The sequence below is a fragment of the Ursus arctos genome, unplaced genomic scaffold, assembly GCF_023065955.2.
Source record: "Ursus arctos isolate Adak ecotype North America unplaced genomic scaffold, UrsArc2.0 scaffold_29, whole genome shotgun sequence".
Taxonomy (NCBI): domain Eukaryota; kingdom Metazoa; phylum Chordata; class Mammalia; order Carnivora; family Ursidae; genus Ursus; species Ursus arctos.
Genome location: NW_026622974.1, coordinates 15814220 through 15833444, shown reverse-complemented (window position 1 = coordinate 15833444; position 19225 = coordinate 15814220). Strand labels below are relative to the sequence as shown.

General features: G+C 35.2%; 1 protein-coding gene across 2 annotated transcripts in view; it reads left to right on the top strand.

The window, feature by feature from the left end:
* COL21A1 (collagen type XXI alpha 1 chain) overlaps positions 1-19225 on the top strand; it is a 171339-nt gene that overhangs the window by 143495 nt on the left and 8619 nt on the right. For both annotated transcript variants that reach the window (XM_057303976.1, XM_057303975.1), the window contains 6 exons: positions 6308-6352; positions 8250-8303; positions 9950-10003; positions 13066-13119; positions 14725-14796; positions 16769-16804. In XM_057303976.1, coding sequence (XP_057159959.1) covers positions 6308-6352; positions 8250-8303; positions 9950-10003; positions 13066-13119; positions 14725-14796; positions 16769-16804 — 315 coding nt within the window. The remainder of the gene's footprint in view (positions 1-6307; positions 6353-8249; positions 8304-9949; positions 10004-13065; positions 13120-14724; positions 14797-16768; positions 16805-19225) is intronic.

Genomic DNA, 19225 nt, shown 5'->3' with positions numbered 1-19225 from the left:
AGGGCATGGTGGCCTTATAATTTGAATTTAAATCATCTCCATCTTTAATGCCCTGGAGACTTTTAAATAATATAGAAACTATCTGGTCCTTGGCTATTAGGTAATATTTCTGTGGTAGGCAAAATAATGACTCCTCTCTTCCCCCTGTGAGATATCCACATGCTAGTTCCCAGAATATTAACTATTTACCTCACAGTGTAAAGGGACTTTGCAGATGTGGCTAAGATTATTGACCTTGAGATGGGGATATTAGCCTAGATTACCTGGGCGGGCTTAATTTAATCACAAATAATTAGAAGTAGAAAAGATGGATGAGAAACAAGTCAAAAAGATTCAACACTGGAAGGACCTGACCAGCTACTTGCTGCTGCTGAAGATGGGGGAAGGGGCCATGATCCAAGGAATGTTTTAGCCTCCAGAAGCTGGTAATGGCCCCCAGCAAGAACATAGGAGACCCTGGGTTTTGTTTTTCCAACTGCAAGGAATTAAATTCTGCCAGTAACCTGAATGCATAGGAAATGATTTTTTCCCTAGAGATCCCAGAAAGGAGTGCAACCTTGCCAACTCCTTGAATCTAGCTCAGTGAGACCCATGCGTTACTTCTGACCTACAGAACCCTGAAAGAATGTATTTGTGTTGTTTTAAGCCACTAAATAATGTTTGTGATTTTTCATGGGTCAATAGAAAACTTACATAGTTTTCCTTCAAGTTATTTTAATTTAGCGAATGCTTATTAGTGTATCATCTCATTTTTCAATAGGAAAATGGGGATATACATTATATAAATAGCAAAATTCACAATGGGCTGAGTTGTACAATAAATATGATTTTTTAAAAAGATTTTATTTATTTATTTGACAGAGAGAGAGACAGCCAGTGAGAGAGGGAACACAAGCAGGGGAAGTGGGAGAGGAAGAAGCAGGCTCCCAGGGAGCAAGGAGCCCGATGCAGGGCTCGATCCCAGAACGCCGGGATCACGCCCCGAGCCAAAGGCAGATGCTTAACCGCTGTGCCACCCAGGCGCCCCAATAAATGTGATTTAGATGTAACAGTATATACATGTTTTAAAAACAGGTTTTAAATGAAAGACACAGACAAATTAGATACAGTTTTCAAATAATCGGTTGTTTAGTTTTTACTATATGAATTACAACTAAGGTTAAGAATTCATTTGTGTTCTTGATCAAACTAGTTTCACTTTGATTTGGTGTTTTAAAAATTTTTTGTTTGGTGACTTTGATCATATATGAACTTTTTAAAATAATTCAGATTTCTCTGGAATGTATTATATAGTCTACTCAGCAACTGAGTTGACTGTAAAGGTCTTTGAAAAATTCAGTCATTTTTCTCCTTTATGAGAGATTCATCACAATTGGTTTTGCATTATGCAGTGACGTTCCATGTACTAAAAAGTATGGTCTGCATTTTTTAGGTTCTCAGGATCAGAACTCATTTTAGAGCAGCTCCGGTATCATTTTGGAACTTCTTTCAAATGGAGTTGGTTTTCAGTGTTACGTGTGTCTATATGTATGTGTCCTTTTAACGCCCTACCATATTTCACATGGATGATCTCACTTGCTGATGTAAAGAGACAGGTTATTTTTTGGATTCCTGGGTTCAGGGTAAGTCCATGACTTTCCCATGATGTGGTAGTGCAGAGACCATCCTGGGTCTCTAAATCCTGTCCTCCCCCTCTTCTGGGTTTTCAGGTATGTTACTTTAATTTGCTAAACATTTGTCTTTGTTTTGTCCTGAAAAATGATACTTTGACAACAGTAAAATTGTTTAAAGTATCTTTTTGGCCTTTAAAAAATGTTGAAATGCTTTTAGATGCTGGAGAGAAGTGCCAGTAACACGAAGCAACTTTGTAAGGACTCCCAGATAGCTTTTCCTTCTGATGCTATCCCTGGTCTCTCTCTGTAACTAACTGTGTCAAACTGGTGACATTTTCTGTTGTGTATAAACACGAGTAGCCCAGAAATATTTGCCAAGAATTTTTCTATTGGAATTACTTACCTTTGGGTACTTAGGGTCCAGTCCCATGTGGGTCCTGATCTGTAGGCTAGGAAAAAAGAAATTCATCCAATGTTACTCAGATTACTTTTTTTCCCCTTAAAGGTTAAAGGGAGTAGTAAAACTGTGTTAAAATATTAAAGGGAATAGTAAAGCTGGTGATTTCCTTATTATGGGTTTATTGCAAGTACTTATATATTGGTTTATTTTAGGTTTGGTGGCTGTGGCTGTGCGTTACTTCTCTTTAGAGTTTTCTTACCACAGAGTAATCTTTTGTACATCATTCATAATGATCTGTCAGTTAGTGTGGAATTTTAAAAAAAGATCGAAAAACATTGTGGGGTTCAACTGAAAATATATTTGAAACTTTTGGTTGTATTTTCCTGAAAGAATTGTGATGAAATACATGTGAATGTTTAAAAAGCAGAAGTTATTGTAGTCAAAGTTAGCCAAACACAAAAAGAGAAAGGTAGTGGGTGAGGGGCACTGCCAACTTGTCACCTCCTAGTGGGAAGCCTTAAGATGGCTGGAGTCCTCTTGGGTACAGTGGGAAATTTTGGAAACAAGCGTAGAGAAAGGCAAGGTAGAAAGCCCCTGCCCCCGCCCCGCTTCCAAAAAGAGAGACATTCTTAAAAGGGAGAAGGAGGACAAATTTTGAGACATGGGGGAGAATTGACTTCATCTATTTCACAATTTTCAAAGGTCAGGGAGGAGCTGTGAAAAGACAGTCATGAAAATTTGTTCATTTGAGTGCCAGCACTGAGCTAAGCACTTGTGAGAGTTAATTGATATAATGCACCAACTCTATGAGGTAGATTGTTATTTTGCCCTGTGTAAATTGAGGATACTGAGATTCCGCAGTTTAAGTAACAGGCCTGGAGTCCATCAGCCACTGGATAATGGGCTGGCTGACTATGTGTCTAAACCTGTAACTGCTTCCACTGGGCTTTTTATTGATAATCATTGTAATAATAATAGTTGTAATTTTTGTAGCTTATAAGAACAGTACTTTCAATATATAGGTGCTTTTTCTTCATGAATCTTTAGGAACAAGTCAATTCTTGACACAATAGAAAATGTAACATGCTTCTGATATTTTGATAACTGTATATTAAAATATCTTTACCACTGTGTGCCTGAAAAGTTGAAAATTTTGGTATAAAAATACCATTAACAGGTTAGATTTGTTCTTAGTACATTGAAAATATTGCATTACTTAAAAGCAGATTGGATCCAAGATGCTCTGATTTCAGGGGTTAGGTAACTGAATTCATTGGACGTGAGAAAGTATCAAGTGATATTTTTTTGTCTTTTCTAAGTAATATATCATGAACACATTTCCCTCATTACAAAGTGGTCTTTGGGAAATTGGGGCCAAACCCCTTATTCTAAACTGTGTATTTCTATTCTTAATGACTTTTTGTTACACATCAATGGTTTAATGGTTACAGAGAAGATTCTAGAACATTTTTTTATGTCAACGTTTTTTCACCACAACATTATGCAGGATTTTCCAGTTGACTTTCTGCTCTTTCTCAAACCCAAACTGAAATCACAGAAGTGGGGGAAATATGCCCCTTTACCCGTACCAAATAAAATGCTTGTTTCTGTCTTTATTTACACATTCTCACAGTTGCCTGAATCCAAAACCACACATGCCGAAAGTGAAATATAAAATAGTTTGCTTGGAAAACATTTGCTGTATGAAGTAATTGTCACTAAATACTTTGGATCGACAAACTGGTGAATTTCAAATGGTTTTGAATAATACTTCTGCTAGTGTAAAATTGGCAAAGTTTAGTGAATTTCAATAGATGGGAGCCCAGGAAAATAAAATCTAGGAGAATTTTATTAACTAATATAGCTCTGACCGATTTCAGTTCTGGTTAACTTCTCTCTCAACAGTCTTTCATTCCATGCATACCCATGGTATCATATTAGTTTTGCCAAGAATTGCTTTTATAAATCAGTTTTACATCTTCTTTTTTAATATTATGTAGTTTTATATATTTGTGGTTGATACTTATAAAATAAGCAATAGTTCTTGGCATAATTAGGCATAGAATATATGACTTCATATCTCTGAAATACGTTTTAATGTTTTACTAACATGTTAAGAAGACAATAGGAAAAGAGATTTTTTTTTTCAAAATCTGGAATCTCCCCCAAATACTCTCAATATCTGATATGCTGAAATAGCATAAGATTTGGGGCTATGTCCTAATATAGACCAAGTTCAGTATTACAATTATTTAGATAATAGGGTGTCAGATCAGATCCAGGGAGTGAACTGTGGGGGCTGAACTGGGAGGTGGAGATCAGGGTGCCTGGGCATAACTCCATTTGCCCCCACAGTGAGGTTGTAGCCTTTATGACCCTGGAATTGGCTTCAGAAGCAGGCATAGAGGCAGGATATCTGTAACTGATTTGTACTAATATCGTAGATTGTGTAGGGGACTAGAGACTTAAATAGTGATGAAGCTCTAAGCAGTAAAGGACAGCATGCAGCAAGAAATTCAGCTTCTCCTGTCTGACAGTATCATGGGCAGTTGTATGACCCCGTTAGAGATTCTTGGGACCAAAGGACACTGTATGGCCACAGCTGCACCAGTTTCAGCATAGAACAATGTATGGCTGTCTAGTATCTGGTAAGATTTTACAGACAGGTTTTATTTCAATTCAGGACTTAATCTAAACCTATAGTGAGTTTTTGTACATGTATATTTGAATGGGAGTTGATTACAGATGGTTTTATGCCAAGTTATGGTCTATTGAAATGGAGGCCTTTATTTGGAACAATATTCATCTTAATTGCATTAATAATATGCATTTTCTGCCTTGGAAGGATACAATTCATATCATTCTTTTTTTTTACATAGAACTCAATTATTTTAATTTTCCTTTATGTTTTAGAGAATATTATGCTCTTGTTTTATAATGTTACTTTAAAATTTATATGGTTTTATATTATTTTCTAATTAGTATGTTTATAAAAGCTTGTGTTTTCAACTAGATTACAAGCCCTTTGTTGATAGTCATTGCTCACATACAACTTTTGTTCTCTGCAAAGGGTGTAGTGCCGTGGCAAAATGAATGGAGCCAAATAAAGTCAACATGAATTCCAATTTATGATTCAAGTTCAGATCTTAAAACCAGAACTGTATGCATGTGTCTTCCATTATAATTGTGGCTAACACATTGACCAGTATTGTGTAATAAAGTCAAGATGTGAAAATCAAAATAGTGGCCTACTCTTCCTGTAAGAGAAGATAACTTGATCTCATTGATAGTGGCCTCTCTACCATCTGCCTTGATTTACTGAGGAGTGCTACTATTCTTTGAGAGCCCTGATAATGCAGAGGGCTATCAAGAAATACTGATGGGGCCCAATTTCCTTGTCTCTCAAATTCCTTTTCTGCCATCTATGTTATTTCTGAGGGTTAACTTACTTTAACTGAAGTGTCCTCAAGAAAGGAGCTAAGAAAAATGAATAAAAAATGAAAATTGGGTAGTACCATCACTGTTTGCTTTGGCTGGTAAAAGATTATTTTGGTAAATGCATTGAATGACTGACAGTAGAAATGCTTGCCCGTTAATGAATATGCTAATGTTATTCTCAAATTTATACAATGAACATTAATAGTCTCTGAATCTTGTTGGAGAACTTGTACATCTAGATTGAGCCTTGTGAGAGAGTTCTCTGTATTTCTTTCAGTCCTTATACTGTGACCTGTGTATTCTTCATGGTTTTATCAATAAGGGAATCATTAGGAGAAAGGTTGTTGTAGTTTATACAAGGAATTAAGTTCCTGGGTGTTTCATGGCTCAGTTTGGAGGATATTGGTTAGTCTTACTAGTTTTTAATTATGGTAGTGAGGCAGTGGGGGCCTTTGGAACTGTTGTACTAAATCTGAACTCCTATGACTTGACAGTTTTCCTTGCATTATTCATTTTAAATAGTATAGGAATATGTTCAAATGAAGTATCCTTCTTATTTTTATCACTTTTGTTGGTCTGAAGGAAGAACCAAGGTTAATATTCTCATAAGTATTTCTTTTTGAAAGCCTTTATTTAAAACTATAACTATCAGTAGATGTTCCTATAATATTGAATCTCATAAACTTTCTCTTTTCCAAATTGGATTATTATCAGTAGCAGTATTATACCGTAAGTGGATGATATAAGTTTGAAATTATGCATTATTTATAAGTTAAAAATCCAATTAGGACTTATTCATCTTTAATGATAGAGTCTATACTTTTTAAAATTGAAGTTCTACTTTATTACTTTTTAGGGAATCCCAGGATTTCCTGGAAGCCAAGGATTAATGGGACAAAAGGTGAGTGTTAATGAAACTTGAAAGATTTGGGGCTGGATCTGTTTATTAAAAGGGCAAAGTGGTGATGTCTTCACATAGAATACATTCTTACCGCCTTCATGGCAACAGTTAATTGTTCAAATATTGATATAATTTCAGAAGCTATTATTTTGTCCTTATAATTCATTTTTGTTTTGTTGTTTTATACAGATAATATTTATTTGGATTTATACATGTGCTTTCTATTTTACTTGGTTACTTTTCTACCTTGTGCTCTTTGACCATCCTTTTGGGATTTTACTACTTCCTGAACTATATCTTTAGCAGTTCTTTTAATACAGATATCTTGGTAACAAACTTTCAGTTTTTATCTAATTTTAAATGTCTTTATTTTAGTCTTGGTATTGAGGGATTGTTTTGTAGTGTATACCACTCAAGGTTGATGATTATTTCACTGAAACATGTTGAGGATTTTCTTCTGTTGTCTTCAGGCTTCCATTATGAACTATGAAACGTCTGCTCTCATTCTAATTATTGTTCTTTTGTAAGTGATCTGTCCCTTTCTTTGGGATTCTTTTAAGGTATTTTATTTGTCTTTTATGTTTTAAAAGTCATTACAGTGTATCTAGATATGCATTCTCTTTATTCACCCTGGACAGAATTCAGTTTGCTTCCTGGCTCTGTGGAATTACTTCCATTAACTCTGGAAGACATCACCCATTATTTCCAAATTACATCTCTTCCTATCTTTGTTCCCTCCTTCTGGAATTACACTTAGACAAATTTTATTCCTTCTTATTTTGTCCTCCATGTTTCTGAAGAGCTTCTTATTTTCGTATCCTTGATTCTAACATTCTGGTTAAATTTTTTGGATATATTTCCCACTGTATTTATTCTTCCTTTACTGTGTCTACTCTGCTGTTTAAACCATCAATTGATTTAAAATGAAGCAATCATACTTTTCATTTCTAAAAGTTCAACTTTTTAATAACCTCTTTTTATTCTTGATAGCCTCTTTTTCCATTTACAGTTCTAATCGTCTTTCATGATTCCATTCTTTAATTGGCAAAGATCTCATATATTGTTCTAAATTCTGTTTCTAACAATTCCAATATCTGCAATTTGTTATTTCTGTTAACTCTCAGTCTTGTGGATTTCTGCCTCTTTCTTTTTTGATGAATATGAGCTCGTTGCTTCATGTTAATTGTTGTGAGTTCTGTCAGCCTCATTTGGGCATGGAGAGCTGTATCACGTCAGCCCCCTTTAAGAGTGCTGGGTTGTCATAGGTATTAAAGATTTCCACCCTCTTCCCGTGGCTAGCCCGCCATTCAGTTTCCCACGCATTCCAGACACCTCCAGCCTTCTTGGCTTCTGCATCTCTACCTCTGGCAAGATTTCTGCATAGTTCCAAATCCTCATAATCATTGTGTCAATCCAGAGTATATTTAATTAAAATGAGGGATCTTTGAAGACCTCTCCAACTTCTTAAAAGACCAACACCCTCTCCCAGAGGATGTTCTTTCCAGGTTTTTGTTCTTGTTGTTCAGGATTCGAAGACTCCCTTGGAGTACCTAGTAAGCCAAAATCCAAGAAATTGAAGTATAAATGCTATTATTATCCTGTATTTTCTTAATTTATGTTTGCTATCATGTTTCTTAATGATAAATAAGAAAATTTTTCACATGATTCCCCCACCCCCACCCCGTTGTCTCACCTCACCAACTCTGTGTGAACTTCCAGGTCTTTGTTTGAAACAATGACAGTATTGCTCCTGATTTTCCATCCTTTGTTGCTTCTGTTTTACAGTAGAGAAAGGGGAGGCAGATTGGGGTAATTGGTATTGAATGCTTTGGTAGGAAATTCCTGGAAATGTATTAATAATTCAAAATTTAAAATTTGATTTGTATTTGATTTTTAGGGAGAAATTGGGCCTCCAGGACCACTAGGAAAAAAAGGAGCTCCAGGGATTCCTGTATGTTAATGTCATTATTATCAGGGTGTTTGAAATACAGTTTCTGTTACCACAAGTTCTTATTTTGTAGTTTATAAAACTGGGAGGGGGAATCTAACAGTGAGACTTTGGGAGTCCACAAATCAATTTGTATCAAGATGATTATGTACATTTTTCTGGAGGATTCCAGATTTCTTCCCACCCAAATAAAGATTAAGAACTCTTAATGTAGACAAACCAGAAAACAAATATTCTATCTATTCATTAAAAAACGAATACCACAAAAAAGTCTAAACTTAATAAATGTTCTTTTTTCATTTTAAAAAAAAAATTACACATTACACTAATGAGGGAGAATATACTCAGAAGAGGTAATATAGGAAGATCCTAAATTAGTGAACAGATAATTTTGGAATTTTTGAGAGTGGAAGGGACATAGGAGTTTGGTATTAGAAATTATGAAAATCCTATTGTGTGTGTGCAAGATTGCATAAAAATTGCTAGAAGTGATGCTGATTTTAACCTATGAATCAAATTGCCTATAGTAGCTTTTTCTTTAAGTAAAAGGGATATCTTTCCTGTTTAACAGTTCATGACTTTATGTAAGTTAAAAACACAGATATTTTTATCCATTACTTGGTGAAAGAGTTGGTGAATTTTGTGCGTAAGAGCAAATAAAAATACTGTGCGTTAGATATGAATTCGAGTTTTGGGGAGGTTTAAAAGAAGATTCTTCCCTTTAAAATGGAATATTCTACCTCCACCATCACTACCACGTCCTTTGTTCATTGAAATAATAAACTTGGTTATTTACCAGTATCTGAGTTAGCTTCCAGAAACTGAAGGTATTGGCTAGAGTGTCACTGAACTTTGAGAATATGTATATTTAATATAGCTAATATTTATACATAATGCAATGAGCCAGTATATTTTACATTTTATAATTGCAGTAATATCCTAAATGGATAGCAAATCGTAGTAGTGATGACATGGTATTTTCAATATGATCATATTGATATTCCATTTTCTGATGATATTAATTGCATACTTTTTTGCTCATCACGTTTCCTTGGCTATGTTTAAGAGAAGGCAAATGTTTTTTAATGTGTGTAATGGTATTTAAAGTAGAATCTAAATTAAATTAGTTCCTTGTTGCTATAGTAATTATTTTTGTCATATTTTGAATTATATGGTTAGTTAAAAATATGACCATTTTCTAACTCGAAGAGAGATTGTTATGTTCAGAGAATTTATTCGATTGTAACTCTTTCAAAATATTGTTTAAGAAAATAGAAATTGAATGTAAAGTTGACTGGGATAACATCTATGAAGAAACCTAATTCTTAGCCATCTTGACAAAATGAAGAAAGGAGAATGTAGGAAAAAAAAAATCCACTTCTGTTTACATTTGTCTTTTACTAGCTTTCCAGGACTTTTTGCTATTTGTAGGTTATTTGAACAACCACATTAGGACGGCTTTGCTGGCCTTCATGCTATCCTGCATAGATTTTTTTATTATCCTTTATTTAGACGTATGTGGGGAACTTTTCCCTATATTATTTTGTAGCAGAGTAATTATGATGAGAATGTGTACCTTGGAAATGGATTTAGCATTTTTTAAATATTGTTTTCTAAGTTACTCTCAAAACTTTCACTTAAAAATGTAGGGTTTGACGGGACGTGATGGCTCTCCCGGTCAGCCTGGAACACCAGGATCTAAGGTAAATAAAACGGAACTAAATAAGGTAGAAAACGTCGGGGCAAATGACCATTTATGTACTCAGTCAAACTTTTAGCTGTACTGATTTTATTTTAAATGTGGTTTTAATTCTATGAGCAGTCATTTGTAAGAATAAAATTTTAGACAAAAACTAATCATATAAAAACAGGCTGATGTAAAGCAGATCTGGTTTAAGTTGGAAAGTGTCCAGAATCTCTCACTACGTGGCCCTCTCTTCCTCTCTTGTCATCCCAGGGGCACAGAGGACTGTGTAGAGTTGTATGGAGTTTGGTGCCAAACCCCACCAATGAAGAGGGTTAGTAGTTAGGGTTGAGGATAACTTTTTACCAGTTCCTAAGTCGTCGTCTTGAAATTTTTGTTTGGTAGAATGTATATAGATTTTATTGTAAAATGCCTAGTTATGAGTTTTATTAGGCATTCTCTCCTTCAGGACTGTAAGATAGTATGTTATCTTTACTTTCATTTTAAAAAAAATGTCAGGCAGGGGCGCCTGGGTGGCACAGCGGTTGGGCGTCTGCCTTCGGCTCAGGGCGTGATCCTGGCATTGCGGGATCGAGCCCCACATCAGGCTCTTCCGCTATGAGCCTGCTTCTTCCTCTCCCACTCCCCCTGCTTGTGTTCCCTCTCTCGCTGGCTGTCTCTCCTGTCGAATAAATAAATAAAATCTTTAAAAAAAAAAAAAAAAGTCAGGCAAGCCTGACAAATACATTTAGGATGTCAGGTTAGGTTATTCTCAAGATAGAACTGAAACTCTAAATACCATGGTTTGACCATTTTCTAGGTGTATGGAATCCTGTGCTAAGACAACTTTTTTTTTTCTTGGTTTATTGGAGGCTCAAATAAAGTACATTCTGCCTAGACTCAGACTATTCTCAACTATTTAATGAGTAGAATGTAGGACAACCTTCCAAAAGGAAATGATGGAGTTGCTCTTTGGAAGAATTAAACCTTTAACTAGATGTTGTCCCATGGGAATAGACCCTGGCATACAAAATGAGTAGATGAGTAGATGACCTAATCTATTCTACTTTTAATTTCAAAACTACTTAGAGAAAGAAATAGGATAAATGGGAGCCCAGCGATCAGAGAAAAGTAGCTGCCCTTTCACCAGTGGTGGACCCTTGTGAATCCTTGGAGTATTGTCTGTCCTAGTAGTAGTAAGTGTGCACAGAATTGGTATAAACCCTTACCAAGTAGAGATTCTGCATAATTTATCAAAGTCGTTTTCTAACTAGATGCAGAGTAGTTATATACTCAAGTAAGTGGGATACAGTGGACTCCCCATGGTGTTCTGGATGTTCTAATTCTTAAGAATTCAGCCTAAGAGTTCATCAGCTTGCTTTTATCAGCCACTTCACATTATTAGCTCACACTGAGCTGGAGGTCAACTAAATCTGCTGGAATTTACATGAAAGGATTTAGAACAATACTTTCTGGCATCTACCACTTGAGTAGATTCTGCTGATATGGCTGGGATAGCAGGTGGCTGTTTCCAGGATCAGTTTGTTTATTTTTACATGAATTACTGTAAAGTTTGTTTTCTCTCATCTTGTACTTGTGCAATTATATTGTTAAAAATAGATTCAGAGTGTTAAAATTATACCTCTTGAATGTAATCTTTTCAGTGAGACACTTCAGCTCTTTTCATGGAGTTTATTAGCTCAGGTGTTCTGCAGATGGCCACATAGTAAATATTTTAGTCTTTGAGGGCCATATAGCTTCTGTTGCAGCTACTCAGCTCTGTTATTATATTGCAAAAGTGAACAGGGACTAACTATGTGGGATGTGTCTGTGTTCTGGCAAAACTTGATGTACTAAACCATGCATTGGGTTGGATTTAACCCATGGGCCGCAGTTTACTTACCTCTATGTCAGTTGATCTCTGCCTGTTTTGTCAACTAATATGTGAACTATGCCTTCAATATTAATTGATAGGAATTTTAGGGTGGGACAAAAAAGCTGTATTAAACAGGGCAAGGATGAGGCTGCAACTCTGTGGTGGATCTTTAGAAAACTTCTAACTTGGTTTATAGTGCCTTTTTTTAAAAAAGCCATTAAATCATACTAGATTCCAGTTTTAAAAATTATCATCTAAATGACATTAAGATATGTTAACATAATCAAGTCCTATAACTTGCAGCAAGTCTTGCCATCTCTGTGAATTTCTGCTTAATCACTTGTAAAATTAGGAATTTTAAGGAACGCTTGTTCTGTGGCTTAATAATGCTATTATGTGCTGAATGCTCTAAGTCCAAATATCATGTTCATATGTTTCAATGAGCAACCTAGAAAACTTTACAAAAGCCGAAAATGAAGTTGGTTACCTTTACTTATTAGTACATACATTTTGGCTCTTGCTTTTGCCCGACATTGACTAGATTGGGATTTAAGTATCAAAGTATATTTGAAAACCAACACTATCTTTGACAGTCTCTCCTTATTAGCCAGCAGACGTGTTCTTTCTATATATACCCAACCCCTTTTATACTTTAATATTCTTTGCCCTGTCAAGTTAGTTTTGCCCTCAAAGCTTCTATTAGAAAGGACTGCACTGGAATCCTGAAAAAGAACACAAAGTAAAAGTTTTCTGATTCATCGTATTTCAAAAAAGCCACTGTACATTTGAAGCTAATTTTCTTCCTGTCAATTGCATACTGGAGGTGAGTCATCCTGAGAAAATGGAACAGGGCAAAGATGAAGGTTCTCAGTGTATAGGACGTTGTTAAAATGCATGGGTCTGGCCTGTGGAATATGGAGACCCAACTAATTAATTAGCACTGGTTCCTGAGGTTTCGACTCTCGTCCCTTACTTGTAGCTAGTAGCTTTAAAACGTGCTTTTAGAAAGCTTTATAACTATGGGGACTCGTTCCTTACCTTAAAGAGTTTTTCTTAATAAGTAGGCTTAACATACAGAGTCTATGTTTCAAACAGTTGGAGAGTTGAAAATGTAAAAATTATTTTAAATGTATTCTCTTAAGTGTCTATATCAGATATATTGTGACTACATATTTTTAAATTCAAATGGTTTGATGCATTGACAGGGAAATAAAGGTGAACCTGGACTTCAAGGGATGCCTGGGGCTTCTGGACTAAAGGTGATTATCATTTGAGGCATTCAGAAATATATTCAAAGAATTATAAGTTTCATTATTTGATGATATTACTGTTTTGTATCCCTTAAGAAAAGTTACATGAAATGAAGAATTCTCTATATTACAGAATTAACAAACATTTAAGAAAATGGCCGATGCGAGGTTTCATTTGTTTTTTTGGACTCTTTATCATAGTTTGGGTAACAGACATAAAATACACTTTGGCTTGATTTTTCTAAAAATGATAAAAGCCATATGCTAATATGAGCCTCCTCTTTGGTCCAGAGAATATCATTGTCTTCTATAACTGAAGGAAAGTGTGTGTGGCTCCCACAAGTGGTGTTATTTCTTTGTTTGCTGATTGATGGGACTTTAGCATGGGGTCTCACAGCCCTTTTTTCCAGTTTCCTCCAGACCAAATGGTTTATGTTTATTTCAATAGGATTCAGTTTTCTTCAAGCCTTTAACAATCTGCAGTAATATTCAGCAACTCAGGAATGGGCATAATTAGTAAAGAGGACAAAACTGTTTCCACAAAAGAGAGTAGTCTTTAGTTAATGTGATAGTTTGGGACTGATGGTAAAACTCAAACCAAAAAACCATAAAGCAAGTTCAGGATTCCATCCCATATCTTACAGATATGACTTAAATGTCATTGACATATCACTGTAACTTTCAGAAAATTTCCTTATGTAAGACTTTTAAGAAATCTTCATTTCATTAAGGAAATAATCCCTATGGGATGATGGAGAGCAGAGGAATTGAGTTTAGTCGTGGAATATTACTTGTACTGGAAAAAGCTCAAGAATTTACTTCTAAGAAAACAGTATTCCATATGTATAAAGAAAAAAAAAAAGCCCATAAGTGTGTGTACTATTTACCCACAAAGATGTTCACCCCAATATTGTTGATAAAAATTGTGAGAACTAATTTTTAACAATTGGCATTTTATTAAAACAAATATGGTAAATCAATACAGTTAATTACTATTCTGTAATTTAAAATTACGTCTTAAAAACAATGGCATATGAAGAACATCACAGTATTAATATATTTTGTGGTAAAAGGCATTCTAAAATGCATAGTGAGCAAATCTTAGGAACTAAATTGTTTATTGTGAGCTTGTGAGAGGTGGAGAAAAAATCTATAACAAAGTAAAAACAGTGAGTAATGAGATTTTCAGTAATTATAGTTCTATTTGCTCACCAGTTTTGTAACAAAAAAATAGGTTCTTTAAAGTAGCAATATGAGAATAAGCAGTTTCAAGGAGGAAGAGCAAGTTAGTAAAGAAAACAAGATACCTATGTTTATTATCGCCATTACTTTATTATTTACTTTATTGTTAAAGCTATAAAATAAAATGATGAATATTTATAAAACTTTAAAACATCAGAATAGTTTAACTAGCAAAGACAGGAAAAAGTATAAGAAGTTTTATCAGGACTCCGGTGATCTTTTTATTCTTTACTATGTCTGCAGTAATAACTCTAAATGTCAACTAATTTTGTAACCATGGATTATAAATTGGAGATACACGTAGAGAGAAAAACAGTGGTGTTTTCCTAAGCAGTAGGTCTGCAATCTTTATGTGATTTCTATGTTACCTAGGGAGAACAAGGAGCAGTAGGTCCCCCAGGAGAACCAGGATACCTGGGTTTACCTGGAATTCAAGGAAAAAAGGTATGCATTATTTAAGAGATATAATTAACTTTTAATCAGCTTTTAGCATGTAAGTCTTCCTTTTGTGAAAGTATCAGTAGGACTGATGATACTTTTAATGATAAGCTAACTTTTCTATGTGGTATATGTATGATATAATCCACCCCATGTCCGTAGCTGTGGCGTCCTTCCTGTCCCTATGTGGGTATGATCTCCTAGATAAGGGCCTTGGAGGAGGTATGCAGCTCAGAAAATGTAAACGGATCCTTAAGTAATATCCTATAAATTCAGATTGTTTTGCAGTCTACGTGAGTGAAGAGTTTTATAGGAAAAGTATTCTATGTCAGGTACTCTTACCAAAATGTAACTATAACTCTTATCAAAACGGGGACAAAGTCTAAAAAGATAAAAATCACACCCAGAATGTTTGACCATGAAGTTCCTATTTATGAAAGAGTATATTACATAGAATTTCATTTAAAATGAATCTGAGGAGTTTAAAATACAAATCATGTATGCTGATATAAAATGTTTTGGTGAGGGGCGCCTGGATGGCTCAGTTGGTTAAGCGTCTGCCTTCAGCTTGGGTCATGATCCCAGGGTTCTGGAATCGAGTTCCCCATCAGGCTCCTTGCTCAGCAGGGAGCCTGCTTCTCCCTCTGCCTGCGGCTCCGCCTCCTTGTGCGCTCTGTCTCTCTCTCTCAAATAAATAAATAAAATATATTTTTTAAAAAGTTTTGGTGAGAGAAGAGAGCAACACTTGAGATTCAAGTTCTCTCTCTCTTTCTCCTCAAGTAATGGAAGCCTGAAGCTGTATCTATATCAATATTATTTGTTTGGGGGCTTTCAGACACAACTGACTGCCCATTTGTCAAAGAAGTCAGTGCCACTGCAAGTACATACATTTCAGGCTAAAAGTAAATATACTGGCTTTTATTCTGGAAAGGATACAAACTTATGTCTTCATCTTTATATCCCTTGCTGTTTTTGTTTTTCTACCATTTCATTTTTCTATACTTGGCCCTTGGTTATTAAAATCAGTATGATCCTTGACCTTTTTGTCCCCCTGAGCAGCTTGTAAACACTTGCAGAGACAGAGATGACCCTCACAGGAGCAATGAAGTGTTAGAAACTTAGTACATGTTAAGTAAACCTGTGTATATATATGTTTGGATTTAGAGAAATTTCTTGTGCAAAACTTACCCTTTAAAAGATCACCTATATTTTGTTTACTGTAAACACAAAGCTCTCTCTCTGTTTAGAGAGCATGGTAAGGTAGAAAAGAAATTTGGAAACAGTGTCCAAGTTCATCGTAGGGCAAGTGCTTATCTTTTTTGTTTTGCGGATTCATTATATTCATTCAGATTCAGATTTATGTCCTTGTAAGAACGAGGACATTGAACTAGTTGGTTTCAAATGTCTCCTCTAGCTGAAAAACCCTAGGAACATTTTTATTCTGGAATATGGATTTTCCCCCAAAAATTCATTTTTGAAGCATATGTTTTCTAAAATACCATTTCAACATTATGTTCTACGTCATTGCATTCTATAAATGTGTGGCTGGTACTGGCTCAGTGGAAGATTTTCAGTTTGATTTCGTAAAACAACAGTTGTCAAAATGAGTTTTCTCGTGTTTGTTAGGTGGTGATCAATATAGAAAAGTTATCTTATTCCCAGTAAAATAGAAATTATAGTCAATTTTCCTTTTAAATTTGGGTTTGACTAACTCTTTTTTGGTCATTTAAGGTTGAGCCGTTTTCCCTGCCCTGTAGGATGCCCCTTCTGAGCACAAGGCAGTGTTCATTTAGAATATCATTTTGGCATAATTTTACTCTCTTTCCAAATACTGTTTTGGAATCAGCTTCTGCTTATAAAGCACTTGTGGAATTTGTATGAGACCAAATGTTTTTTTTTTCCCCCTGTGGAAAAATGTTTATTTGATAGGATACAGAAGATCCTGGATTATGATAGATATTAAATTGCCTTTTTGCAGGGGGACAAAGGAAGTCAAGGTGAAAGAGGCATTCAGGTATGTTGCTGGCTTTTTTATTTTTGTTTGGCAATAAAATCAGAGCTTTTTAGTTCTTTTTAGTTCTTACGTGGCTTTTCCAGCTCCTTCCTGTTTTGCCATCAGTATCTAATTGTTAATTCCCAGCTTTCTTCTTGTCTTCTAAACTTTTTAGTCAATATCAAATCTCATTTTAAGATTTTTCACCACTTCAGTGTTGTAGAAAACTTGGGAACCAAGTGGTTCAACAAAACAGATACAGATTTTATTACATACTTCTAATATCTTTATTTATATATTTATGGAAAGTAAGTATGTTTCCAGAAATGATTTGAAATGGCTTATGGCACAAATAAATTTGGTAAGAAACCATTAACACCAAATATGAAACATGTTCAAACTAACGGATGGAAGGAGAATTACACCAAAAAATTAAATCAGGCTGAGGACATGTAATGATTTAGAAAGACGTTTCATTTGGGTGTCTTAGCAACAAATGCAAAGAGCTCTAGAATTTCTGGAGGCATAAAAGGAAATTACAAATGGAAGTAAGTGTAGAGTTAGAATCTACTAAGGTTAGAGTCTCAACAATAGTTTTTCAACTGTTGATTCAGTTTCTTTTACTGAAGGTATTCAAGTATTATGATTTCTTAATCTTGAAATGAGAGGAGGAGAGGTGAATTTTAAGGAAGTGTCTGTGAGCTCTAGACCCACATATTTCAATTTCCTTCTTGATACTGAGTTTGGGTGTCTCATGTGCACATCAACGTGTCCAAAACAGAACTTGTCACCTTTCCCCATAAACCAGCTCCTACTCTGTTCTTTATCATGGTAATAGTAGCAGTATGTAGTGATCTGAGGGGAAAAGTCTTGAAAGTTAACTTAAAACTCAATTCTCTCCTCTCTTCACCTGCAGTTTCATATCTAAGTCTCTCTGGAACTTGGCCCCTTCTTCCTGTCCACACTTTCCTAACATTTCTTGCTGTGGGCCTCAGATTACTGCAGTGTCCTCCTCACTGGTCCCCTTGAGTGCAGTCTCCTCCCTTCCTCCCATGCTCCCACCAGCACACGATTACTAAGCTACACATGTGTTCAGGAATCCTTCCGCGGTGCCCCACACACTTCAAGATAAAGTGCTTCTGGGTTTGACTAACTCTTTTTGGTCATTTAAGGTTGAGTCATTTTCCCTGCCCTGTAGGATGCCCCTTCTGTCAGATAGCCCTTCCTGTTCTAGTAGTATCCATCCCAGATGTTTAAGTATGCATTTTCATCATTCTTCATTTAATGGCTTATCTTTCCCACCACACAGTAAGCAACGTGAAGGTGACAGTATCTTTGTTTCCGTGTCTCTGTGGGCCAGCAGATAGGTGTCATTCAATAAATATTGGGAATTCACTTAAGTAAATAAATGACTAAATCATGATGCAAGAGTGATTTAAAATTTAAGTCAGTAGATCATTCATTGATTATATTATCTAGGTATCTGTTTACCTAGAAATTGCTAATTATCTTGTTCAACATAGGGGTGAAATAGTGCTTCAGGGGCTAGGACCATGCATTATATATAATGGATATCCAAAAGTATTTATTAAATGGAAAAATGTATTTATATCTTTATTATTTTTCCTCCCTTCTTATTTGTCCTGATTTAAAGATCTTCACGCAAAATGTTTTTATGGTACTTTTACTGAATTATAATTGACATATAACAGTATATGGCTGACCCTTGAACAATGTCGGTTTGGACTCCCCAGTTCCACTTATATGCATTTTTTTCAATAGATAAAGTACTGTATCATAAATGTATTTCTCTTCCTTATGATTTTCTTAACATTTACTTTTCTCTAACTTACTTAATTGCAAGAATATAGAATATATTACATATAATATACAAAATATGGATTGATAGTTTATATTATTTTTAAGACTTCTCGTCATCCGGGGTCTATTAGTAGTTAAACTTGGGGGGAATCAAAAGTTATACATAGAATTTTTACTTTGAGGGAGTTTGGTGCCCTCAACCTTCGCATTGTTCAAGGGTCAGCTGCATTGCAGGTACACAACATTAACGATTCAAAATTTGTATACACCGTGAAATGATCACAACAATAAGACTGATTACCATCTATCACCATACATAGTTACAATTTTTTTTTTTTTGATGAGGACTTTTAAGAATCATTCTCCTAGCAACTTTCAAATAGACAGTATGGTATTATTAATGGTAGTAGCCGTGTTGTACAGCCGTCCTCAGGACTTCTTTATTTTATAACAGAAAGTTTGTATCTTTTGACCCCCCTATTTCACCCACCCCCTCTTTTCTGGCAACCACTCTTCTGTTCTCTGTATCTATTAGCTTAGGTTTTTTTGGTTTGTTTTGTTTGTTTTCCTTTGTTAGACGCCACATGTAAGTGAAATCATAACGATATTTGTCTTTCTCTG